The 27727-nt window shown below is 33.5% G+C and overlaps 4 protein-coding genes across 5 annotated transcripts in view; 3 read left to right on the top strand and 1 right to left on the bottom strand.

Moving 5' to 3' along the window:
* Positions 1-18724, bottom strand: part of LOC125837043 (uncharacterized) — a 142092-nt gene extending 123368 nt beyond the window's left edge. For both annotated transcript variants that reach the window (XM_049516180.1, XM_049516183.1), the window contains exon 1: positions 18713-18724. The gene's annotated coding sequence lies outside the window, so the exon portion shown is untranslated. The remainder of the gene's footprint in view (positions 1-18712) is intronic.
* On the top strand, positions 2779-4658 carry LOC125837015 (protein NUCLEAR FUSION DEFECTIVE 4-like). The gene has a single exon (XM_049516153.1). It carries the CDS (start codon positions 2797-2799, stop codon positions 4594-4596), a length of 1800 nt encoding a protein of 599 aa, XP_049372110.1. The 5' UTR covers positions 2779-2796; the 3' UTR covers positions 4597-4658.
* Positions 7460-9193, top strand: LOC125836973 (protein NUCLEAR FUSION DEFECTIVE 4-like). The gene has a single exon (XM_049516115.1). It carries the CDS (start codon positions 7460-7462, stop codon positions 9191-9193), a length of 1734 nt encoding a protein of 577 aa, XP_049372072.1.
* LOC125837011 (protein RNA-directed DNA methylation 3) lies at positions 14790-26901 on the top strand. Its single transcript, XM_049516144.1, has 16 exons — positions 14790-15095; positions 17232-17482; positions 17617-17772; positions 17931-18089; positions 18266-18349; positions 19828-19895; positions 19974-20321; positions 20410-20461; positions 20539-20697; positions 20985-21128; positions 21204-21306; positions 21415-21564; positions 21638-21692; positions 21787-21845; positions 23429-26292; positions 26639-26901. Exons 1-15 carry the CDS (start codon positions 14855-14857, stop codon positions 26278-26280), a joined length of 4881 nt encoding a protein of 1626 aa, XP_049372101.1. The 5' UTR covers positions 14790-14854; the 3' UTR covers positions 26281-26292; positions 26639-26901.
* Positions 26902-27727: the final 826 nt, after the last annotated feature.

Here is a 27727-nt window from a genome sequence, read left to right as displayed (position 1 = left end):
ATATCTACTTTATTAGGGTATTTTAAGTCTAAAATTGTTTCCTAATTATTGACTATTTTATGATTGGTTATTGCAAGGACCAATTCAAAATCACGTGTATGGTTCATAAACTTAATCTTTACTTAGTCAAATAATACAAATCTTGAATTATTGATAAGAACTCTACACCACAAAAAATATAAGTAATGATACGTATTGAATATGTGTTTTACTTGTCAATCGAAGTCTAGAGGAGGACGTGTTAGGTGCAGAGGCGGATTCACAATTTTAAAAGAATGGATATTATTATAAAAAGGCAATTTTAAAACTTTCATAATTTAACTTTTAGATTCTTATTGTTAACTTTTTTTGCCTAAACAAATATAGGTTCACGATAAATTTTTAAAATTAATTTTAATGATTTCCACATATATATCCTACTTTGTGTTAAAATCTAAAAATGATATAATTAGTTAAGTCAGTTGATTATACGATATATCGTCCCCTACTATTACTTTTTATATATGTATATTTGGTTTAACTATATACACTTTCACAATAACAAAAGTAGAATATGGATTCTAATATGTCAAACGTAACTTAGAGATTTTAAATGAATAAATCAAATAAAGAAAAAAAATAGCATAATAACAATATACTAATGTAATTGTCCGAGTGATATATAAAGAAGATAATATGTACGGAATTTTAAAAAAGGATCTTTATATTAAGACAAACATAAGAGATCGATAATATAAAATACAAAAAAGTGATAACGTCTTTTATCAAATTGTAATTATGAGTTATTTTGTACTTTGTACCACTTCATCCAAGTTGTCTAAAATTGGACATTAGCTACCGACTAAGGTTTGATTAATTTTATTATTATTTTTCTCTTTTTATTTCGTATTTGATATTTATACTAAAGTTGATTAAATTTGAATTCATACTAACAAATAAAGTGCTTCCTAATAATTATTTGATCTCATACTTTATATGTATCATTTATTTGTTTATTTGTAGACATTGTACCAAAAATAAATTTTAGCGATAATTAATTAATGACAATAGCTTAATTGCTACTAAATATATATATTTTTAGAAGCAATACTGGTGACAAATAGGGGCGGAGGCAGCATATAATGAGGGGGTTCCCTCGGCAAAAAATATTACTATTTATACATGGTTAAAATTATTTTTTAGGTATGTATAATAGATGTCGAACCCCCTTCCACTAGTTCATGTGTTTACTTCTCAGATTTTGAATCCCCTTATTAAAATTTCTGGCTTCGCCACTGGTGTCAAATACATTTTAATACTCTAAAACTTATAACAACATTGGATCTAATATCAATTAACTAATCCAGTAAAGTTCTAACTCTATTTGTTAAATACATATTTATCGTCACTAAAAATTATTTTTGTTATAGCTGGAAAACACATTGCGTGCAAATGAGGTACTAATAATTAGTCGTTTTCTTCACCTTTTTTAGAGGTTAATTTTCGACGTGTAAATTAAATGAGAAAACGTATCAAGTTGACTGACCCTTAGATATTTTTTATTGTTTTTTTATGGCCACATGCTCGATCAATAATGGACATTATATAATAAAATGTTGTATATAACAGATAAAATTAAATTGAAAAGAAATCAATCTTTTTAAAGAAAAAAATATTCCACGTTGTAAGTTTGCTGCAACAAATTAACAATATACCCCTCATAAAAAAATTGTTTTACATTTGCTTTCATGAGGGTAAAATCGTAAAAATTAACACTTCTAATTCCTCGAACTATTAATAAATTCTAATTTTTCATACTTTCTTTTAAGAATATAAATAAGGAAAATGAAAGGTAAATTAATCAGAAAACAATTTATTTTGTCATATTAAATTCAAGATTTATAATAATGACTCGAACTACAAGTTGCACTTGTAGGGCATATATAGTATTCATTGGTCGATGAGTATAATTAATTACCCCACACTATTAATGTCACGTATTTCATGACTCATCCAAATAAAAATATATATAAAATGAGATCCCTGTCAACTTATAATTTGAACAGTAAAAAATAACGATATAAAAAGTTATTTATTGTGTTGATCTTCCATATATAAAAAAAGTTCCTATAATATAGCTAAAATATTTTGTAATATACTCATTCAAATAAAAATATACTATTAGAAAATAAAATCTCGTGCTAATAATTTACAATTTGAACAATAAAAGATAACGATTTTGTAATACTCAATTCAAATAAAAATATACTATTAGAAAATGAAATCTTGTACTAACTTACAATGATCAGTAAAAATAACGATATAAAAAATTAGTTATTGTGTTGATCTTCCATATATGGCAAAAGATCCTATAATATAGATAAAATTATACTTGTAATGAATTACAATATCAAATATCTCGTATAAAATATGATTGCTTCAATTATTTTTTCAGACCAATAAAATATTACTACAATTTTAGTCTTCAATTTGATAGATTTTTTCTAAAATATATCTTTCTTTGTCCACCCTTCTTTCCAAGAAACTTGCTCAAGTCAACTATAAACTCTATGTTTTAGACTACCCCCTACCCCCACCCCCACCCTTAATAAGGTAGTGTTGGATTTTTATTTTTTTTAGGTTGGGGGGGGGGGGGGTTGCATGACTATGGTAGGTGTGTTAAGATGAGGTCTATATAAATATGCACATTTCATGTATACAACTACAAATGAAATATCATCCTAACAACTTTTTCTTCACTTAAATCAATTCGATAAGATATTTATCACCTCAATCGATCATCGATCATATTACAACATGACGATGAACCTACCTATCCGAGTCCTCGTGAGCCGATGGTTCATGGTGTTTGGAACCATGTTGATCCTATCAGCCGCGGGTGCCACCTACATGTTCGGTTTATATTCTAGTGACATAAAATCTTCCTTAGGATATGACCAAACTACCCTCAATCTACTAAGTTTTTTCAAAGATTTAGGGTCAAATGTTGGTATTTTATCAGGTCTAATCAATGAAATTTCACCACCATGGGTTGTTCTTTCAATTGGAGCTATATTAAATTTTTTTGGTTATTTTATGATATGGATGGCCGTGACCAAAAAAATGCCAACAAAAGTTTGGTTAATGTGTTTATATATTTGTATTGGTGGAAATTCACAATCTTTTGCTAATACTGGTGCACTTGTGACATGTGTTAAAAATTTTCCAGAGTCACGTGGTGCTGTTCTTGGATTACTCAAAGGTTTTGTTGGTTTAAGTGGTGCAATTTTAACACAAATTTTTCATGCACTTTATGGTAATGATTCTAAGTCTTTAATTTTACTTATTGGCTGGTTACCAGCTGCTATTTCTTTTGTTTTTTTACGTACAATTAGGATTATACAAGTTGTTAGAATCGCACATGAACTTAAAGTGTTCTATAAGTTTTTGTACATGTCACTTATTCTGGCTGGATATCTCATGGTGATTATCATACTTCAAAAGAAATTCGATTTCACGAGGGTGGAGTATGGTCTGAGTGCAGCTCTTGTAGTATGCTTGCTTTTCTTACCACTTGGTTTGGTTATAAAGGAGGAAATCAATTCATGGAATGCAAAGAAACTCGCCTTGGATAGTATTTCCAAGGTCAAAGTTGTAACTGAAAACCCTAAAAGTGAGGCTCCTCAATTACCATCACCACCATCATCAGCAGTTGTGACCACTGATACTACTTTCGAGAAAAAAAGTTTGGATGGTATTGTTCAAGAAAAGTCAAAAAATAGTGATGTTGACTTAAAAGATCCAGAGGTTTCAGTTTCTTGTTGGAAGACAGTTTTTCAACCGCCCGCCCGGGGTGAAGACTTTACTATACTCCAAGCTCTATTCAGTCCAGACATGTTGATACTATTTGTTGCTACAATTTGTGGAGTTGGTGGGACATTAACAGCTATAGACAACTTAGGACAAATTGGGACATCACTAGGGTACCCTAAAAAAAGTATTAGTACATTTGTGTCCTTAGTAAGTATATGGAATTATTTAGGAAGGGTAGTGGCTGGTTTCTTATCAGAATATTTTTTGAAAAAATACAAATTTCCAAGACCTTTAGCCCTAACCATAACACTAGTAGTCTCTTGCATAGGCCACATTTTAATTGCATTTAATGTGCCTAGTGGACTATACATTGCATCCATAATTATTGGATTTTGTTTTGGTGCACAATGGCCATTACTTTTTGCAATAATTTCTGAACTTTTTGGACTAAAATACTACTCAACATTATATAATTTTGGGTCAGTAGCAAGTCCAATTGGTTCATATGTGCTTAATGTAAGAGTGGCTGGTTATTTATATGATAGAGAGGCAGAAAAACAATTGAAGGTATTGGGAAGGAGAAGAGGGGACGGTGAAGATTTGAATTGTGATGGAGTTGAGTGTTTCAAATTAGCTTTTATTATTATAACATTAGTTACTATTTTTGGGGCTTTTGTTTCAATTATTTTAGTGATTAGGACTAGGAAGTTTTATAAGAGTGATATTTATAAGAAATTTAGAGAAGAAGCTAAGAATGATGAGATGGAAATGACATTGGCACAAAATGGTACTAGTAAGGGGTAGATTAGGAATGAATTGTAAGAAGACAAAAATGTTGAATAGAAGAAAAAGAAATTAAAGTTTTTTAGATAGTTTTTGGTATCTTTTTGTAATATAGTACATGTATGAACTATATTTTTTATATTTTCTCTCACATGTACTTTCCTTTACTTAATTTTGTGTATGTTATATTGTTATGGAGTCTCACGTTCAAACATGTTTCAATAATATCATTGTTATTATTATAGACATACGGAGTTAGTTTAAGTTAAAAACTATTTCAAACAACATCTATTCTTTACCTTTTTTTTTCCAAGAAAAAAGAAAGGTTGACAATTCAGAATTTGAAGATATTGTTAGCGAGCGAAATAAAGAAAAATAAAGTAAAATTTGTAAGTAGGGTCCAATTAAAAAGAAAAGACAGTATATATATAAATAAAATGAAAGTGAAGTGCAAGCTAACCCCTTTATTTCATTGCCAATTTTATTTAGTAACGAATTATAAATAATGATTTATTATTTACGAGCTATTATTTCATGAGATCAGTGATAAATATCGTAACTAGTTATAATCCTTAATAATTGGAGTATTATAGTTTGACTTGTTGAAATTTGTGTGGAAAGGATAGCTGTTTTGTTTGACCAAAATATGTGGTGTTGAAATATTCGAAAACAGTAGCAAGTGGTATTTTTTTAAAGCAATTATTTGTTTGATCTAGTAATTAATAATTTAATTTTAAAAAAAATGAGAATCCAATAATAATGGAGATCAAGTGTGCCCCATAATAATATATTGATCTTTACATGAAGCACACATATTAAAATTGTGTCTATTACTAAAGAAATACAGTGAGACAGATGAAAAGATCTCAATTTCAAGCTCTGAAAACTTGAATGGTATGATAAAGAAATTAAATTCAGTCAAATTGAGAAATTCGCCCTTCGTTCTATTTTTTTTTTATATTATGAAAGGCGGATCTATCTCAATTTCAAGCTCTGAAAACTTGAGTTGTATGACAAAGAAATCAAATTCAATGTATTGTATTGATATATCAATTTTGATATTTCACCATTCATTTTTGGAGGCTCTCACTTTCAAGTGCTGGACAAGTATAATTAATTATGAGTACGTAGCATTTAGGCATGCCAACTTTCAGGTGCAATAAATGTGACTCATAAATAACTAATCAACTTTGATAGGTGATGAATATTCTGTTTTTCGTCGTAATCAGAAGTTTTAAATTTAATTTTTTTTTTAAATAATTTTTTTTAATACAACCCTTCTAAGTATTTTTTTTTTTGAAGTAGCCCTAATTCGAACTTTTTCTTATCCGTCTTTATTAAGGGAGCGGGGGCAAGTAGGAAGTTTCTTTTTTAGGAACGAGGTCCCCTCCCTTCAAGAGGATCACCAATAACTTTGCATTTCATTAGGTACCACTATAACTTAATTAAGGACAATAATATAATTGTCGTTATTATATATTTTGTGACAATAATATAATGTGCAATTTATAACTATCACTTTATATATAAATATTGCTAAAAATTTTAGCGACTCTGAATGGAACGATATTAACACTTTCTATATATAATTGCCGCTTAAAATTTTAGCGACTCTGACTGCAATGATATTAACTCAATTACCGCTAAATATTTTTGCGATAATAAATATTAATCTCTATTACCACTTAATGTCTTTTTTGTTATAGCGTAGCCTTATTCCATCTATTTGATCTTTAAAAAAAAAACAGTAGAACTTCTTGTACCGTTAAAATTATGGATTCATATTTAATATTTATTAAATTTTATATAAAATATTTAATTATATTATGTATCAAAAATTATAGATTTAGATGAATCCTGGGCTCATCCGGCCCTGATTTGTTTATCTTCATTCTTTGTGATGTAGCAAATGAATTTTTTATCATTTAATCATATGATTAAGCGATATATTTTTAATTTATGACTATATGTATAGTATTTTATCACTTGTAAGATAATTATCAATAAAAAATTTATGATAAGCATCACATATAATTTTTAAAAAATAAATTAAAATATATTGAACTCATAAATTTTAAATTCTTATGGCACACTTCTTATTCTTTCATGGTAGTAAATTTGTTGAATATTAAATTCCCTAATTTAAAGGATACTGGTCCAAAACTATAGCAATCCCTAATTTTTAGAGGAAAAAAGGAGTTATACTCCATGAATAATTAGTCCTTCTAAGCAATTTGTGCATGTGTACGACACTATTCATAGAAAAAATATTTATTTACCCCCGTTAATTAAATACCAAATCAAGTAATTTAATTTACTAATTAAGAAATAAAATAAAAAGATAAATTATTTAACCATATTAAAATATTTATATACATATACTTCATGAATATGTAAATACTTATCGACAAAGTATAATATATCAGACCTTATTCTTATATTTATAAGGTTTTGTAGGAAATCGACTGTTAATTTTTAATAGACTTAAATTAATAATTAATATAATTCGACGTAAAATCAACAAATTAATATAATTATGATTATTTTACGTAAATATCCAATAACACTTCATGTCAAACATGAATAATTGATATCTTTTCCAAATCAAATAATATCTTATTTATACCAAAGACTCCATAAACTCAAAAACTATATCAACTTTAACCTTTTATCCAATAATAGAATTAACATAAATATATAATGACTCTTTAATTATTTCCCTCTTCTAACCAAATTACACTACATAACGCTTATAAGTATTTTATCCTTAATAGAACTAACAAGTAACATCCTATATACACAAAATTCCCATAAATAAAACCTCTATATAACTCATAACACCATAGTTTAAACACTTCAAAAAAAATAAAAAATTATCAAAAATATGTCTCATGATTTTAAATTATGCAATTTTACTTTGCAATTTCTTCGTGGACGATGGTTCATGATGTTTGCTTCATACTTGATCATGGCTGGTGCAGGTGCAACATATTTATTTGGTGTTTATTCGAAAACTATAAAATCGACCCTTGGATATGACCAAACTACCCTCAATCTTCTTAGTACATTCAAAGATTTGGGTGCTAATGTTGGTGTCCTTTCTGGTCTTTTAGCCGAGGTAACGCCTACTTGGTTCGTTCTTTTAATCGGATCACTAATGAATTTAAGTGGATATTTTTTAATATGGCTAGCCGTGACCAAAAAAATTGCAACACCTAAAATATGGCATATGTGTATGTACATATGTATAGGTGCAAATTCACAAAATTTTGCTAATACTGGTTCACTTGTTACATGTGTTAAAAATTTCCCACATAGTCGAGGGATGATGTTGGGATTAATGAAGGGTTTTGTAGGGTTAAGTGGTGCAATATTTACACAACTTTATTTGGCTATTTATGGTAATGATTCGAAGTCGTTGATACTTTTAATTGCTTGGCTACCTGCACTCTTATCGATGATTTTCATATTTAGTATTAGGGAGAAGAAATTTTCTAGACATCCTAATGAGGTGAAAGTATTTAATGTGACTCTTGTAATATCAATTATATTGGCTTTGTTATTGATGGGGATGACAATTGCACAAAAGTACATTGATTTCTCACACATTGGTTATGTTGCATGTGCCACTATAGTTTGTGTGGTGTTATTTTGTCCATTTTTTGTTGCAATAAGGGAGGAGTATACAAGTTGGAAGTTGAAAAAGAAAGAATTGGAAAGTGTACCTTCTAGGGTTATTGTTGAAGAACCTCCTTTGCCGGTGTCGGAAATCGAGTTGCCGGAATATTCTTCCATGGTGAAAATACAAGAGAAGGAGGAGGTTGGATGTTTTAGTGACATATTCAAGAAGCCAAAAAGGGGTGAGGATTATACCATATTACAAGCCTTATTGAGTATAGACATGTTGATTTTATTTGTGGCAACTTTTTGTGGACTAGGGTGTAGTTTAACATCAATAGATAATTTAGGACAAATTGGTGAGTCCTTAGGGTATCCACAACATACCATTAGCACATTTGTGTCCCTAATGAGTATATGGAACTATTTTGGTAGGGTTTGCTCAGGATTCATCTCAGAAAAACTTCTCTTAAAGTGGAAAGTCCCTCGCACACTAATGATGACCTTAGCTCTCATCTTGCCCACTATAGGCGATCTCATCATTGCATTCCCATTCTCCGGTTCAGTCTACGTGGCATCATTACTTATAGGCTTCTCTTTTGGTGTCCAATTGACTCTTCTTTTCATCATAATATCAGAGCTCTTTGGACTGAAGTATTACTCAACGTTGTTCAATTGTGGTCAATTGGCTAGTCCACTTGGATCGTACATATTGAATGTGCAAGTTGTAGGGAGACTATATGATAAAGAAGCATTGAAGCAACTACAAAGTAAAGGGTTGACAAGATTAATGGTGAAAGAATTGACTTGCATTGGTAAACAATGTTACAGAAATTCTTTTATCATATTAGCTTGTGTTAATTTATTTGGAGCTCTTGTTTCTTTGATTTTGGTTAAGAGAACTATGGAGTATTACAAGAGTGATATTTATAAAAGGTTTAGAGATCAAATGGAAGCAAATGAAAAGGAGATGAAGATGATTTCTCCTGCTGAAAAATAAGTATATATTGTGAATTCAAAAACTGAGTTATAGTTTGGAAATTATTCCAAAAAAAAAAAAAACTAGTTTTTTTTCTCAACTTAATTTTTAGTTTTATTTTGTATGATTTCATATGGTAAAACTATATGTGAAATATTTATTGGTGCATATTTTATTGACCCATTGGAATTTACCTTCTCCTAGTGCAACTCTTACTCTTTCTTATATTGTATTTTATAATTAATTATTAATCTTGATAATCGTTCATATAACTACTTGATTAAATTACAATAATTGTGTGGTTCAAACATTATATATATTTTCAGAAATTTATTTAGTAGGAATTATTAGCTTAGGATCATGAACTCATAAGCTTCAAATTTTTGTTTTGCTTTTACAATCAAATGTATAATCTCTATATATATTATGTGTATATCCATATATAATCAATATATAAATTATGTATACAAACTATGAAAAAGTAAGCGGTGAATCCGATTGGCAAATTTGTGTAAAGATGAAAAGTTTCAAAAGAAAATGGAGTAGGTCAAAAATAATCTTTTTGATAAAAAGTGTTATTGGGTTATTTTCTTTTTCTGGAAATACCTCAAAATAGCTTCTGTCAATATATTACTTAATTTTGAAGAGTCCAAATTATTTGGATTTTCTTCATACGTATACTTTCTTTTTCTTTTCCTTTTTAACTTTAAACTATCACTACCAATGTTTTAATCTTGATTTCAATAATTTGTGAAGTTTTTATCAATCGTTTCATTAATAGAGACTGTTGAAATTTCTCATGGTATTCGATATTACACTGTAAACATTAATTTATACACATTTAAAGTTTATATAAAATCAATGAATACACGATATATATAATGTGTATACATATATTATTCACTTAATTTGATTAATTTGTAATATGTATCTCATTTAATTTCTGACTACGTATTTAGCGTAAACATTCAATGTGAATGAGTAGTAATCATTCAATCCAAATAGCTAATAATATCGAAAATTCATGATTTGAAATTTAACTCCAATTTACTTCACGTTTAAGTTTTTGAACTCTTCTAAACCTTGTAACATGTTGTGGACAATCTCATTGGACTAGTATGGGCTACAACAACAGCCCAACACCAACGGCAATGTTCATGATAAAATCTTGTGCAAAATTTTAGGAATAGCAAGCATAAAAATCATATTAGTGGTCTATAGCTACAATGTTGTTATTTGTGCTCCATAGCAAACATAGTTTGTTATGGAGTATCTGATTTGTAAAATCGCAGGCAGACATCTCGTTTGTATAAAAGCACAACATTGTATATGTATATTAGTTAGATAATTGTATATATGTAACTACTATGTATATGTATCAATGATTATGTTTGTACATTTGCATAAAATTTAAATTTGTATACAATTGAATCGAATAAAGTATTTGTATACCAAATCTCTCTCGTTTTAGACAACACAAATTATACATTGTGTTGTATAAAACGAGAAAGAAAGAAAGACAAAAGAGAACTGGGCAGGAGAAGATCTGTATTTGTATAATTATAAGTGTATAGGACGAAAAGATATGTATTTGTATTTGTATATACAATTCTCTCTTGCTTTATACAAACACAAACACATTTTATACATTTGTGTTTGTATAAAGTTAGAGAGGCGAGCGAGATTTCAGCATGGCGAGCGAGATTCTCTGAATGGCAAAGTGTTTGCTATGAATTAGAATTAATTGAAACTATTGCTATGACATTTATTTTGAACTAATAGTTTAATGCAAAATTTTCCCTAAAATCTTTAACGTTTTTCTTTTCAAAACGCTTAGGAAAAACGAGTTGTCAATATAGATAATTTTGGTAGCATTCTAAAATGTGGGTCAATTTTAATAGAATTGATGTTTCAATTATATTTGTTCATAATTATTATCTTTTAATTACATTATCTGAAAAATAACTATTTATGAATTGTACTCATGTATGTATTATTTAAAGTCTAGTCAATTTTCAGAAAGTATTTAAATTATAGCCTAAAGAGGTCAATTTGATACAAAACCTTTTGTTGCTCTTGTCTTCCTTGGTGAAATGGTGAATGGTGATGTGCTTAAGAACTAGCAATGTGACAAACAATTCTATTTGTCTCCCTTTTTTATGTACAACATATATAAGCTTAGCCTACTAGCAATTATAGATGAAGAAAGTTTTTAAAAAAAATGCAAAGAAAAACGAACTTTAGTTTGGGAAAAAATATATTTGAATTTCGTAAGATATGAATAGTGATTGATATGAAATAATTTATACTCAGAAATTTCAGTTTAGAATTGTAAATTTTTAATATCAAAGTTTTGATTTAGAAGTTTCGAACTTCAATTTTTCATCTAAAATGAAATTTTCAAATACTTAACTTCAGTTGTCAAGTTATCAGATCTAAAGTTTGACAATTTTAACTGAATTTTGATTTTGACTTAGATAATTTCAACTAGATTTTGATCTAACTTTGACAATTTTAACCAAGGATGGCAATGAGGCGGTGCGGGGTGGGGGCGGGGAGGATTGAGCTTAACCCACAAAATTTTTAATTTGCCCCGCCCACATAACAACTTTTTTCATCTTCAACCTCCCCCCCCCCACCCTGCATAATTTTTTAAATATTTTTTTTCTAGTTAAATTTGATATTAAAAATAAAATTCATAAAATAGTTCTTTTTTCATTAAGTTGTATTAGTTTAATAAGATAGTGACTTAAAATTTTATTTTTTAGAGGTCAATTGGGAAACATGTAAGAAATTGCATTATTTTTTATTGAACCATTTTAATTTACTATCTTGAATATTTTAGTAGCTTTAAAAGAGATTATCTTAATAAATAATATTTTATCACTCTTATAACATATAAAAAAGTTAAAATTAAGTTTGAACCCACATAAAGTCACATATACCCACAACATGCCCCGCCTTGCATTAGTTTTAAAAAATCCACCTCAATCCGCTCCACATCTCACCCGCCCCACACAACCTTAAATCAGCCCCGCCTCGCATAGCCTTAAATCCACTCCGCCCTGCATCCGTCCTGCCCCATTGTGATCCCTAATTTTAACTTTAGACACGAAGGGCTGAACTTGAAAGTTCATGCCTATAATTTTAAACTCCAATCCCGTATATTTAATGTTGATTCTAAAAATGGCTAAATTTTAAGTAACTTATAGTAACTTTAACTTCTTAAAATAATGATCCTACTATTTATCCATTGCCCCTTTTTCATACCCAATTATTTAGTGTTGTTTATTTAATTCTTGGGAATAAGGGTAAAGTGCGCGTATAGCCTATTTCAAAACTCTTGTTTAAATCATAGTCAAATAATTTAGGGAAAATTACGTGGATAAGTAAATATATATTAGTTAATTAGCTAACATAGTTATAGTTTGAAATAATTACGGCTCGCAACTCAATTTTTGTAATTATGCGCGCCTCTCGCCTCTCTCCCCGCTTATACATATACAAAAACAAATTATACATATACAATTATATGACATATATAAATATGCAATTGCCTCTCTCCATTCTCTCCCCTCTCTCTACTCTCTCCCTATCTCGCTCGCCTCTCTCCTTCCTCTCCCAATATCGCTCGCCAGTTATATAAATATATATGTATACCAGTTACATATATACAATTATCTGGCAAATATACATATACAATTCGACATATATACATATACAACTCACTTCTCTCCACTCTCTCGCTCGTCTCTCTCCTCCCTCTAACATGTAGTTACAAATTGTAATTAGCAAACTATAACTATAGTCATTATAATTAAAATTATTTTAATGACTATTTGTGAAAGTTCCCCTAATTTATTATTTCTTGTGCAAGTTTAGTTGCTTTAAATTAAAAGCTTGTGTCTGAAATTTGGCTTGCCAAATCAAAATTCAAATAATTTGGTAATAAGTTAATAATGAGATTACAATATCAATCTATATATATATATATATATAGGATCAAGATTTACATTTTATTTTTAAAAAAAATTATCACACACGTTAAATTAGATGTTAACTTACTTATGACGATTATCAATGATTTATGTTGTTGATATTACATATATTATTAGGAAGCGAATGTTTATTGAGAAGTGACATGGAGCTATGGAAGTAATGTTTGTTGATTTAATGTGTTTTCGTCCATTAGTAGTTACAACTCTACACATAAATATGCATAATGCATTTGGGTGAGAATTCAAAGGTTTAAATTTTTAAATGTAAATTGAGTTATATTTTTTGAAATTAAGAGAATGTGAACCCCAATTTTTTTTAGAAATGCTAGACAATATTCCTCCACTATATATATTGAAGAGAATAAGATAAATTTTGTTGCATGTGATGAAAGAAAATTGTCACTTAAGTGTGAAAGTTCAAGTTGGAAACAATATCTAAAATTTCTGATAATTTCTTTGTAGTGACTTTTACAAGTTTTTATTTTTATTTTTTATAATAGTCTTTATTAGCATTTAAAACATTAAATATGCTTAAATAAAGACATAGAATCATGATTTTTATTTTATCAAACATAGAATCATGATTTTTAATTTATCAAACCTTTTTCTATATTTAGGTATTAAAAAAATTTATGTATCTAATAAGATATTTTATGACCGCGCGAAGCGCGGTCTATTTCACTAATATTAAATAATGACGAGGTTATTTAATGGATAGATTTTTACGATTCATTGAACTAAAAATGAATGTATAAGTAATAAGAACTACACATTTGAATTAAACAGAACAAAATTAGAATAAACTCTTATTTTTGAATGCTAATAATATTATTCCCTAAAAACTTTAGGTAAAGAGAAAAAAATATTTTTCTTATTCTTATCTCATACTTACTAATCTCTATATTATTATCCCACATGTAATACAATATAATATGTATTTTTTAGATATAGATTAATTTCAAATAAAAAATCTTAAGCTAAGTTTGCTGAAATGCAAATACAATAAATTCTTGTTGTCCTTTCTCAAATTTAACGCATAATAAGAACTTAGTGCATCGGGCCGTTATTCAATAAATTTTTATAGTTCGGTCCTTTTTCAAATTCAATCCATAACAATAACTTAGTATTGAATTGTGCATTAGAGACGGTATTTTATAAATACGTAATTATCAAGTTTTTGTTGTTTTTTCAACAATTTCTGATCTTCTCTTAACTTAAGAATTAAGTAAAAACAATGAAATTGAACTATATATGGTAGAAAACCGTGTGAATCATCAATACAATATTTGATTCACACGGGCCGCATGGGTTGTAACACAATAAATCTTTGCAGTTCGATTCTTTTTCAAATCCGTTCTATGACAAAACTTAGTGCATCGAGCTGTCAAACAATAAACCTTTACAATTTGATTGTTTTTCAAATCCACCGCATATAACAAAACCCTAATACATCGAGCTGTCAGACAACAAATCCTTGGCATCCGATCCCTTTACAAACAAGAAATTAGTATATCGGACTGTCGTTTTTTTTATTGCCAAATACAAAATAAAAATAATTCATAATTTATCAAAAAATTAACCCCTAATATAAAAGTGTTTTGGGAAATATTAGACGTGTCATTTCAGTGATTTCATCGTTTCACTTTCTTTCTCACACTCTCTCTGTGATGCTGTAGAAGCAAAAATGGGGAGAAAATCGGTCTTACAAAAGGGTAAGGAAAAAGTCACCGACGGCAAAGCCTCGTCGTCGGCCGGAAAACGAAAGCGTAACTCCAGCGACGACTTCGATGACGATAAAACCGGTGGCCGGAAAAGAAAAGATCGCAGTGTTCTTCAGTTCGTCGACGACGTTGCTTACGAGGTCGATGACGACGACGACGACGACTCTGATTTTGATTTCAGTGACTCTGATTTCTTCGACGAAGGTATACGTTACAGCTGACACTCAACTCCTTTTCAGATTTTGAATGTCTAGCGGAAATGACTGAGAAATTAGGGATTTTCAGTAAATCGGTTGGTTTAAAGCTATACTGGTCTGCATTGCTGTAGATTTTTTTGACTATTTGTTTGCATGTTTGTGGTTAGATAAAGGTTTTCAGAGTCGAGGATTTTGAAGGATTAGCTGTAAAATATTGTTTGAAGGTATATAAGACGGCATAGCAGTGATCTAGTTCCTTTTTGCTTTGTTCTGTATATTCGCGTATTGGATAATTCAGACAACTGTCTGAGAAATTAGGGATTTTTGGTAAATCTGTTTGTGTAACCGGTCTGCATTGTCATAGATTTTTTTGACTGCTCATTTGCATGTTTGAGGTTTAAATAAAGGTTTTAAGACTTTAAGCTTTTGAAGGATTACCTGTAAAAAGTTGTTTGTAAGTATACGAGATAGCATAGCAGTGACCTTGTTCCTCTTTGATTTGTTCTATGTAATCGCGTCTTGGATAACACAAAAATCTGATGAGAAATTAGGGATTTTGGCGAATCTATTTATGTAGTAGGCTTCGTATGCATGTTTACACACTTGTGGTTTTCTTATGCATGTTTGAGGTAAGACAAAGGTTTTAGGATTTGAGCATTTTGAAGGATTAGCTGTAAAAAGTTGCTTGAAGGTATACGAGACAGCATATCAGTAACCTAATTCCTTTTTTGCTTTGTTCTGTATGTTTGTGTTTTGGATAATTCAGAAAAATGACTGAGAAATTAGGGATTTTGGTGAATCTGTTTGTGTAATAGGCTATGCTAGTATGTGTTTTCACGTACTTGTGTTTTTTTTGCATGTTTGAGGTTCTTATGAGCTTTTTGAGAACTTAGGCTTTTAAAGCTAAAATTTGCTGTTGAAAAATTATTCTGAAATTGCACCCATTGGTGTAATATTTTTGTTCATTCTTTGTTTGGTTTCACCAATTAACTTAGCATGGAGGTCTTGTTTAAAATTTACTGATTTTGTTGCCTTATAGCAAATGAACAAAGAGAAAAGGAATATATGTAGGTTTCATTATGCGATCTTGGAAGTTATTTGTTTGAACGGGATTCACTTTTCTGTAGTAAACTTGGGTTCTAAAAGCCGATGTTAAGCAAAACCACAGTCTTGTACTGATTCTGGTTTTTTTCCTTTTTAATTTGTATTTTTGATTGTAAATCATTTTATGTTTCTCAGTGACTGTTGTTTAGACAGTACCCTACATAGTACGTACAAGGAAAAAAATTATATTTGACAAATCTATTTATATTTTACATTCCTTGAAGATGCACGGTCCAAGGCGTGGTTGATTATCTGTTTTCTTTTGATTGACATCTTTTGTGTGTATTATTTATATAAAAGGGAAACAGGAGCGTATTTTAAGCAACAGCTCCCCAATACCATAATTCTCTTGGCCTAGAACAATTAATATATTATTCTTTCTTATATTAAGCTTCATACTTATAAGCAGCTCATATTCATTGCTGCTAGCTTGATTTATCTCAATCTTCTCTGTACAGGTGCTTGTTGTGTATTACCTCTCTGATTATCCATTTTCAAATTGTACGCTGGTCAATGCTGCCTCTCGATTTTTACTTTTTACTTTTTATTTTTTATTTTTTATATTATCTCTATAGATTCAACTCTTACTGATCAACAACAACAACGTGCCCGATGTAATCCCACAAGTAGGGTCTGGGGAGAGTAGGATGTATGCAGACCTTACCCCTACCTTTGTGGATGTGGGGGTAGAGAGTCTTGTTTCCAATAGACCCTCTGCTCAAAAGAAGTGTAATCAAAACATGATAGAATCATGTGCTTCTTGTTCTAACAATAACAGCATTGCCTAAGTTGCAAAAAAGAAGAATAAGAGAGCTTATAAGCCAACGTACCTTCCTTCTAGATTAAACTATAAGCAGTTTAGGCCTAATAAATGCGGCAAGATAAGCACGGCACCTGAGCTTAACATTTTTTTATTTGCACAGGGTGATCAGGGAAGGGGGGAGTGAGTTACTATTATTTTTGGTAGGTACACTGTGCCAGAACTATTTTGAGTTTGTTTATCTTATCAATGTGGTTCTCCCTTTGGTGTAAAAAACAGATTTGCTTGAAGAAGAATTTGGAAGTAATGTTGAAATCAAGAATGAACCTGTGAGAACACCCCAACCCCCAGTGATCAAAGAGGAGGAGATGGATGGAGAAGAGCTAGAGCGGATGTTAAGGGAGCGTTATAAACCAGGTTCTAGTTTTGTTACCTATGCAGAAGATACTGATGAGAGGAAGAGACAGTCTGAGCAGGAGACACTTGTGCCTTCTCTCAAGGATCCAACTATATGGAAAGTTAAATGCACGGTATAGTAATTGACATCGAAGTGAAAAGCCAGTCATACATATTTGTCAGATTGTTGTCATTTAGTTCTTTCCTACTGTCATTCTAGTTTTACAGCTTATGTTACTTTATTTTTTGTATTTGCGTTGTTCAATAGGTTGGAAGAGAGAGGCACTCAGCTTTCTGTCTTATGCAGAAGTATATAGACTTGCTTGCTTTAGGAACAAAGCTGCAGATAATATCCGCTTTTGCACTTGATCATGTGAAGGGATATATTTATATCGAGTCTGACAAACAATGTGACATTTACGAGGTCCTACTTTTTTTTTTCTTTATCATGACATTCTTAGGTCTTGAACTGGCCTTGATGCTTCTGTGGAAGTCTGATCATTCGTTACTGATTTTTTGTTCTTTTTGATAAAGTATTCTTTAATGACATTCTAAACTGACTAAACCGAGCTGCTTGTATAGGCATGTAAAGGCCTTTGTAGTATATATTCAACTAGAGTGGCACCTGTTCCACTGAATGAAGTTTCTCATTTGATTGCTGTCCGGAAGAAGTCTAGTGGGATTTCTGAGGGCATGTGGGCACGTGTCAAAAGTGGAATATACAAGGGTGATCTAGCACAGGTACTATTAATTTCATCTGCTGGCTGCTATTTAATCTCTCTTATTGTACATGTAAATGCAATATGATGTATGCTGCTTATTGGCCTCAGTTTACTTGTCTAAGAAGTTATGCAAGTGCAACAATAATGAATCACCTTCTTTTATGTGCTTGCTAACTGTTTCATCGTGGTCTGTAGGTTGTGGCAGTGAATGATTCGCGGAAGAAAGTGACAGTGAAGCTGATTCCAAGAGTAGACTTACAAGCCATTGCTGACAAATTTGTAATAATTTATATTCGATTTTCAGAATTATTTTATGTTTTTGTTAATGTTAATAACTCTTTCAATATGATGCATAACATGCTACTTCCCATAACATGCTACTCCCTTCTTCTCTTCACTTACCCATCCCAAAAAGAAACAGAAGTAAAAGGAAGAGAAAAAACCTGGGGAGGGAGGGACGGTGCTGCCCGTGTATTCTGGGTAATTGTGCTTTGGTTATTTGACCTCAACTTTCTAAGAAATGCACATCTTGTTGGAGCTGTTAGTCTTGTGCATTTGTACTTAATTGGTGGTTCTGATTTGAGTATTTCCTGCACTGCACGATGAAGATACTTCTAATTTTTTTGTATTATATTACGATTTTAGATCAAAGTAATGTACTTCCTCTTCTCTTTGTTTTAATGTTTGCTCCTATGCTCTATTAGTATATATGCTTGATTTTGACTAAGCACTTATAAGTTTTTAGCTAATTATGCACTTAGCAATCCAGATTTACATCTTATTAATCTACTTTCATTTAGCTTAGGCTTATATATATCGTCTGCAGTCCGCTACATAAAAGCTGGTTATCATCCTCGCTGATAAAAAAATGCTGGTTATCATCAATACACCTATAAATTATAATTTGACTAGTCTTCTTAGAATACATTTTTAAGGGCTTTGGATTTCCTCTTTGCAAGAGCTGAACATCTTTTTGATGGAAGTAAGGTATTTCATTAGTTGCATCAAGGAGATGCAAAATTACAGAAGAAGCATATGTTAGCTTCTGTACAGTGCGTTTCTAAGGACAGGGAGCTAAAGAAAAAAACCTAAAACATATGGGGTTGAGCTAAAGTTAGTAAACTGATAAAAATCTTAAGGTAGGAGCCAAGATTATGTACAGGGGTGAGATTTCTCCAACTAAAGAGGTATAGTATGCTTTTGACTTCAAAAAGTGGGTAAGGGTTGAAATGTCATCAAAACATTGTGATTCCTCTCTTGCCAAAGACACCAAAAGATGCATGCAGGCATATCATGCCCGCAGCTACTGGGTAGTGAAGGACTGGTGATTGAATGGTTTTGAGCTGTGCTGGCACATGTAACATCTATACTAGCTGGAATTTCCTTGTAGAAAGGTTGTCTTGAGTTAGACAGGCTCTTCTGAGAGCTGTCCATGTGAAGGTCTCAAATGAGAGTGCAAAAATGCAGGGAATTATTGGTTGTTATCACTGTTGTTTTCTCTAACTGGGAATTGTTATAAGTACATTTTCACCTGGGTTTATGGTTTTTATTTGACTGGTGGAGATTTTAATTCCTAATTTTAAGTCACGGTTTAAGTTGATCGTAAAACATCTCTATACTTTAGTATTCATAGACTTCTAATATTGTACATTTGTTTTGTTTGAGACTGTTCAAAGTATGTAGCATATTTATGTTTCCATACCTTTTCATTTTTTACTTTCAGCTTACTCAGATAGCTGAGTTTTTAAAATTTATAGGGTGGAGGAGTTGCTGCCAAGAAGGGAGTTATTCCAGCACCAAGACTAATTAGCTCTACAGAGCTCGAGTAATACCATACTCCATTTGTTACTATTCCAATATAATAGGTTGCAAGTATTGATGTTTTGCCGTAATTTAACTGCAGAGACTTTCGGCCTCTAATCCAGTACCGTAAAGATCGGGATACAAACCTAATGTTTGAAATTCTTGATGGAAAGATGCTGAAGGATGGTTATTTATACAAAAAAGTGGGGACTGATTCATTGAGCTATTGGGGTGTAATGCCTACTGAAGCTGAACTCCTGAAGTTTGAACCTTCTAGTAATGATGAACCCCAGGATGTAGACTGGCTTACCCAGCTTTATGGTGATCGGAAGAAAAAGAGAAATACAAATGATTTTAAGGTTGGTCAGAAAGGAGGTGAGAAAGGGGAGAGTTCTTCAAGCTCTAGTATGGAAAACAATTTTGAAGTAGATGATCTTGTATTTTTTGGGTAGGTTTCGTCTCTTACTGTTCACCAATTTGGAATCCCCCCCCGGTATTTGCCGTTTTTGCTTAAAAGTTCTTATGTGCTTTTACAGTAGGAATGATTTTGGCATTATTATTGGCAAGGAGAAAGATGATAGCTTTAAGGTATATTCGATTCGTATCTATCGGCTTTATTTTGCTTTGGGTGAATGATATCTTATTTTAAAGTGATTATTTCTCAGATCATGAAATATGGATCAGAGAGACCTGTGGTAGTGAGCATTCAACTGCGTGAATTGAAGCGTGCATCTTTTGATAAGAAGCTATTCACTGTGAAAGACCAGCTAACTAATGTCATTTCAATCGGTGATGTGGTTAGAGTTTTGGATGGTTCCTTGAAGGTTCGACCTTTTTTTATTTTGGGATGATTATGGTTGTGTAGTCAACTTGTGCGCACGCAACTTATCTAATCCACCAGTGACTTGCTATCTCCCACCACTGCCCACCAAAGGTTAGGTAGATGAGAATAATTCACTAATGCTTCTCCTGGCCCAAACCTTGATTCCCAAGGTTGTTTCCCCACTAGGTTATCCCCTGGGAAGGTGGACTGTTATTCAGGGATGGAGTAACATCATTTTATTTTTCATTAGTCTTCTGAAATGATGTAATGGGGGATTAATAAATGCAGGATAAACAAGGAACTGTGAAGCAGATTTACAGAGGTGTCGTCTTCCTATATGACCAAAGTGAACAGGATAATAATGGTTATCTCTGTGTCAAAGGTCAGATGTGTGAAAGAATTGCAAGCAGTGGTGGTGTATCGAACGGGAAGGTCTGTACTTTTGTTTTTTTTTAAACTAATCATATTTGTTGCGCTAATATTTTTGTGCATATTTTATTTAACCAGGGAAGTGAACCTGGTCCCTCAGGTTTAGCAGATTTCTCATCATCACCTAAATCCCCTCTTTCGCCTGAGAAATCTTGGAGAGTGAAGGATGATAATAGCAGCTGTATGTTTTTTAGGAGTCTGCTCTTTTTCTAATTGATGCCTCGGATCAAGACACTGCGTACAATTAAAATATTGATTCCTTTAACTTCTGTTTTTATTCTCTCCACAGTCAAGCGCGGGGATGACAATGAAATGTTTTCAGTTGGGCAGTCACTGAGAATCCGTGTGGGGCCTTTGAAGGGATATCTTTGTCGTGTAATAGCCATACGACGTTCTGATGTTACAGTAAAGCTTGATTCCCAGCAAAAAATTCTTACAGGTTCATACATTTCCTTGCTTTGACTTCTAATGTTATATGGGAAATTGTCACTAAAAAGAGTCTGTCTTTGTAGTCAAATCTGAACATCTTGCGGAAGTTCATGCAAAGAGTTCCGTCGTATCTCTTGGGTACAATTTCTTTACCTGGACAAATTCGAGGAGAAACTTTCAATTACTTTTTGACATTTTGATTTCTTTTAACACTCGTTACTTATTACTATAGGGTTGATGGTGATTCATCAAAACCTTTTGACCTGCTTGGAACACAGGATGGTTCTGACGGTAAGAAGAGCATTTTGCTCCATTTCTTGAATGAGTAGTACTCCCTCCATCCCAATTTATGTGGCGCCGTTTGACCGGGCATGAAGTTTAAACAATAAGGGAAGACTTTGTTATATTTACCAGATTTCCCTTCGTAAAGTCACTTTAGTGCTTACTTTTAATTTTGACTTTTCTTCACAATAAAGTGTTAAGTGGGACCCAATAAAGGCAAGGATGGTGCCATTAAATAATTGCCAAATAAAGAAAGGTGACATTTTTCCTGGGATGGACTAAAAAGGAAAGTGTGCCACATACGTTGGGGCATAGAGAGTAGTACTTTTTATTTCAGAGTAAAAGCACCAAATAGGTGCAGTTACATACAAAAACAAAAGCCTAGTGAGCACAGACGAATTCAAGTAAAGAGTTGGAACATCATACATCTGTCATTCTATACCAAAAGCCAAAAGATATAAGCATGACTAAGTTTGTGTGTTGAGTTAACTAAGCCTTCAAAGCATCTTCTGTTCCTTTTCCACCCAACTAGTCCAAAAAAATGCATGCAGGGATGGTCATCCATGTCTTCCTATTCTGTTATGCATTCTCTTCCTTCCTGCGACATAGCAGTTCGTCACATATCGATTGCATTACCCATTTTAGGTTGTATAAGCTGAAAATCATGCACCACAGTTTTCTGGCAGTTTGCCTTTTCCTCACACATGGAACCTCTGCTGCACAACACCATTCCCACCCTTTGTTGTTCTGTTTGTGTCAAACACGCTTCATTTGCAGTTATCCAACAAGAACTACTCACCTTAACTAGTGCTTTGGCTTCCAGAGTATCTTCCAAGGTCACTGTGTAACAGTACTCTGCATGTTGCACAAAGTTTTGTACCCATACTTGACAGTGTACTTCCTATCTTTTTTATGTTCTGTTCCCTCCTGATTTTCCAGCAGCTTAGCGACTCCCCTAATTTCCCAGTCTTCACAGTTTCTCCTAAAAGATAATCCCTGTCATCTTTGTGACGTTGTGCCTTGCTTTAGCATTTACTTCCAAATTATATTGGGATGGGTATCTCCTGCCCAAATTTATCTGTGCATGCCACTACCCATTAAGAAGTGTATATTTTGAAGTAATCGTCTCTGAGTTTTCAGATGCTCTTCAACAAGTCCACTCCATGAGGTCCTGTGACAGGTTTACAGGACAAACTGTTCTACCCATGTCTGGCAATTATAACCTTCTTCTGCATGCAAAATTTATTACTGCTTTTGAACATACCCTTCTACATGGATGTATCCGACTGCAGAGGCTTCTTTTGCCTTATATTTTGTTTAGCTTTCAGTTTTCTTCTCTATTGTTAGTTAATGTCAAATTTTCTGTAGATCTGTACTTTTCCTTTGACAAGTAGAGTCTGTACTTTTATCCTTTTCTTCACTTTGTTGCACTTACTCTGTATTTAGAAGACAGAGTACCTATCTACTGCACTATTGAATGGTTAGCGTCGAGTAGTGCAGTTGATGAGATTCAGCATAGTTAACAAATTTATTGAGGTTTCTAACTTAATTGTGTATGAACTTACCACCTATTTCTTTTATCTTTCTGGCAGATTGGATGGCTCAAGGGGCTACAGCCACCGAGGGTAACACCGGGAATGCATCATGGGGTGCATCTGGAGGTAGTGATAGAACTGTTGCTGACGCCGGGAAAGATGATGGTTGGGCGAAAGCTACTTCTGCTGTTGGTGCCACTAGTGGTGCGTCTGATGGCTGGGGCAAAAAGGTTGAATCACATCAAGAGAGCACTGAGAAGATTACAGATAATTCCTGGGGAAGTTCTGTGCAAAAACAAGGGAATAATGATGATTCTGGCAAAACCTCATGGGGCAAGCAGGACGGTGGATCTTCTTGGGGTAAGCAATCTGATGCAAATGCAGAGACTGACTGGAAAAAACAAGATGGTGGATTGGACAAGACAGATAGCAAAACCTCGTGGAGTCAGCAGGGTGCCGGATCTTCTTGGAATAAAAGTGATGGTGGATCGCCTTCAAGTAAGCAAGTGGGTGGATCTTCTTGGGGTCAGCAATCGGATGCAAATGCTGAAACTGGATGGAAAAAGCAAGATGGTGGATCAAATAAGCCAGATAGCAAAACCTCGTGGAGTCAGCAGGGTGCCGGATCTTCTTGGAATAAAAGTGATGGTGGATCGTCTTCAAGTAAGCAAGCGGGTGGATCTTCTTGGGGTCAGCAATCGGATGTAAATGCTGAAACTGGATGGAAAAAGCAAGATGGTGGATCAAATAAGCCAGATAGCAAAACCTCGTGGAGCCAGCAGGATGCTGGATCTTCTTGGAAGAAGAGTGAAGGTGAAGGTGGATCCTCTTGGGGGGGTAAGCAATCTGATGCAAAGGCAGATAATGACTGGAAAAAGCAAGATGGTGGATCTAGCTGGAGTAAGCCAGACAGCAAAACCTCTTTTAACCAGCAGGGTTCTGGATCTTCTTGGAATAAAAGCAACGGTGGATCTTCTTGGGGTAAGCAATCTGATGCAAATGCAGAGACTGTCGGGGAAAAACAAGATGGTGGATCTAGTTGGAGCAAGGCTGATGACAGCAAAACCTCTTGGAGCAAGCAGGATGATGGTTCTTCTTGGAACAAAAAGGACGATGGATCTTTCTCCAAGCCAGCTGGAGGTACTTCTTGGGACAAAGGAAGTGGTGGATCTACTTGGAATAAGAAGGAAGCTGGATCTGGTGGGGGAGAAGATACCAGATCTACTTGGGGCAAACAGGATGGTGGATCTTCTTGGGGTAAAGAAGCTGCAGGGGGTTGGAAAGAAGGTGAGAGTGGGAATAGTGGTGGTACGGACCAAGAAGGAGGAAGCTGGGGAAGGCCAAGAGAATTTGATGGAGGTCGTGGATCAGGTGGTAGGAGAGGACGAGGTGGTTGGCGAGGAGGTCGAGATCAAAGTGGTAGAGGAGGATCCTTTAATCAAGGACGGTCTAGTAGCCGGACTACTGATGGTGAAGATAATAATAATAATTCTAATAATGTAGCATTTAAGGGTAACCAGTCTAGTTGGAGTAATTCACAGGAACATGGTAAAAATCTTAATGAAGACGCCAGTGGTCCTAATAATCAAACGTCTGATTTCCAGAGCACTGGTGGTTGGACTGCTTCCAAACCATCAAACGATGGATGGTCTTCTGGTTGGAATAAAAATTCAGCCACAACGGAGGTAGGAGGTTCTGGTGGAAACCAGTCTGATTGGGACAAAAAATCTGGTGAAGTGGGTGGAGCTGCTGGTTGGGACAACAAGATTACCCAGAAAGCGTCAGAAGGTAACAACTCTGCATGGAATAGCAAATCTGCAGTCGAACAAGATGGAAATGGAAAAAATCAAAATGATACATGGAAAAAGACTTCTGATGGAGGTTCATCTACCGGATGGGGTCAAAGTAATTCGTGGAAGAGTGGAACTAATGATGCGGGTGGAACTCAAGATTCTTGGAGCAGCAAAAGTAACTGGAATTCTGGAAGTGGCTTCGGTGGCAACAACCAGCAATCTGATTCTTACAGTGACAGGGGAAGAGGTGGTAGTTGGAGGGGAGGCCGTGGTAGATCAGATAGGGGTGGATATGGAGGTAGGGGTGGTTCAGATGGTGGTGGCTTTGGAGGTAGGGGTGATTCAGATGGTGGCGGCTTTGGAGGTCGGGGAGGTTTTCGAGGTAGAGGGGACAGAGGAAGTTTTAGAGGTAGAGGATCAGATGGGGGAGGATTTCGTGGTAGAGGGCGTGGAAGGAGGGATGAAAGTGGTGAATGGCAGAATAGAAATGATTCGCAGGAAGATAAACCCTACAGTTGGAGCAAAGGCTCTGGAAGTGATGCTGAGGGATGGAAATCTAATAAGGGCAGTTGGAGCCAAGATAACAATAACAAAGGCAGCTGGAAGAGTGCTGATAGTACAGGTAATGCTGATGATGGTGGATGGAAGAAAGGATTCGACTCTGAAAAGAATGTGAGTGGAAGTGGTGCTAGTACTACCAGTTGGAATAGTCAAGGAAATAGTTGGAAAGCATCAACTACTACTACAGGAGGTAATGCTGATGATGGTGGATGGAAGAAAGGATTCGACTCCGAAAAGAATGCGAGTGGAAGTGGTGGCAGTTGGAAGACTGAAGGAAATAGTTGGAAAACATCTACTGCTACTACAGGAGGTACTTCGTCAGGGTGGGGTCAGCAGACAACTGTTGGTGAAAAGGAGGTTCAGAATGACAAGGGAACAAGTTGGAACCAGGGAACTGGTTCAGGAAACGCGAGCACAGCTTGGACTGCAAACAAATCCAACACGGACAATGTGAACAAACCAAAAGAAACAAGCGACGGACCGAGTGATGCATGGGGTAAATCAACCAGCTCTTGGGGCAAAGGAAACAGCTCTGGCGGTCAGGGAGGCTGGTGACAACTTTGGACGGTAATTATATGTACATAAACTTGGTTTATATTCTTCTTATTTAGGTCTTTATAATCTAAATCTTTGCCCCATATGATGCACAGATTCTACTTGCAGATATTTGGGATGATAATCTCAACGTTTTTTTTACCATTAAAAGATGAACTATTTGAAACTTCATTAGCTGTCGCTATACAATGCTTAATATACTTGCTCGGTTGAGATTGTTGTGTAAATATTTTGATGCTCTTCCAAATTGATCTGTTTAATTTGGAACTGGCTAAAATGTTTGATGTACAGGTCATTTTGTATTTGCCAGTTTCCTTGTTGAACATTGTAGTAATAATTTTGTCCTTAATTTATGCAGGTTATTTTGCTATGGAGGGTCGATTGGGCCATCCATGTAATTATGGTTTGTAAAAAGAACAAATGACGGACTAGGTCTTGGGGGACGCATGGATTGGGACTTTAGATGCTTTAGATGTAGCGTAAGTTATTACTCTTGAATTGCCGGACATAAAACTTTTGGAATGTTGGATGTTCGATAAGACTCTTCATTTTCAATTTCGAGACTGATAATTATCGCGGTGCTTGCTTTCGCGATGACTTTAACATGTAGCCTTTGGCATGGATTGTGTTTGGCCAAATTACTTTCTCCTCCAGTTGTGTTATTTACTTCTGTTTGATACTTATTCTTGGGGTGTCTTCATGAATGGGAGTTCCTTGGATGTGATATGTCTACGTAAATTTGGAGTCTTTAGATGAGACATCGTGTTGATGTTTTGAGGTGGTTTACTTATTGGTAAGGGAAGTATTACCTCTTGTATCTTTGCCTCTTCAATAGGTTATGTCACTGTGTTCTTATAAATGAAGAATAACTGTGTCTTGGAATCTAAAGTTCACGAAGAAAACTCGCAAGATAATAATATGGTCAGTGAATTATAGTTTGATGGTAGTATTAGTTGGTTCTAGTACTGCTATGCTACTTATTATCTGCTGCTTTGTTTACTATCTATCGTCTCTTGTACTTTCATTACTTCTTTTTTAATCTGTTTGTGTCTTGAGTTGAGGGTTTTTCGGAAATAGTCTCGTTACCTCACCTCTAACAGGTAAGGTTTGTGTACATTCTATCTTTTCCAGTTGCATTATATGGGAATACATTGAGTATGTTGTTGATCGTGGAGCCACTAGTAAAATGCTATTTTGCATTATTAAACTTGAAATGTTGAATTATTATTATTAAGTGAAAAGGATGTTTAGAATTCCTCAAATCACTCGCACATGGAGATTATTATGCGTAGAAAACAAAAGAACACATTGTATCAAAGTGTTTGGTTTAGTTGAAAAAGGCTAAAAAGTCATAATAGGCTCTGAAATTGATGTATGATCCGAAAAAGGACCCTTGGCCAATCATACTCTTATCTTTCTAAAATTTAATAATTATACAATTTTCAAC

The sequence above is a fragment of the Solanum verrucosum genome, unplaced genomic scaffold, assembly GCF_900185275.1.
Source record: "Solanum verrucosum unplaced genomic scaffold, falcon-dt-bn FXZP01000165.1, whole genome shotgun sequence".
Taxonomy (NCBI): Eukaryota; Viridiplantae; Streptophyta; class Magnoliopsida; order Solanales; family Solanaceae; genus Solanum; species Solanum verrucosum.
The sequence above is the reverse complement of the archived record's forward strand: the minus strand, read 5'-3'. Positions and strand labels throughout refer to the sequence as shown.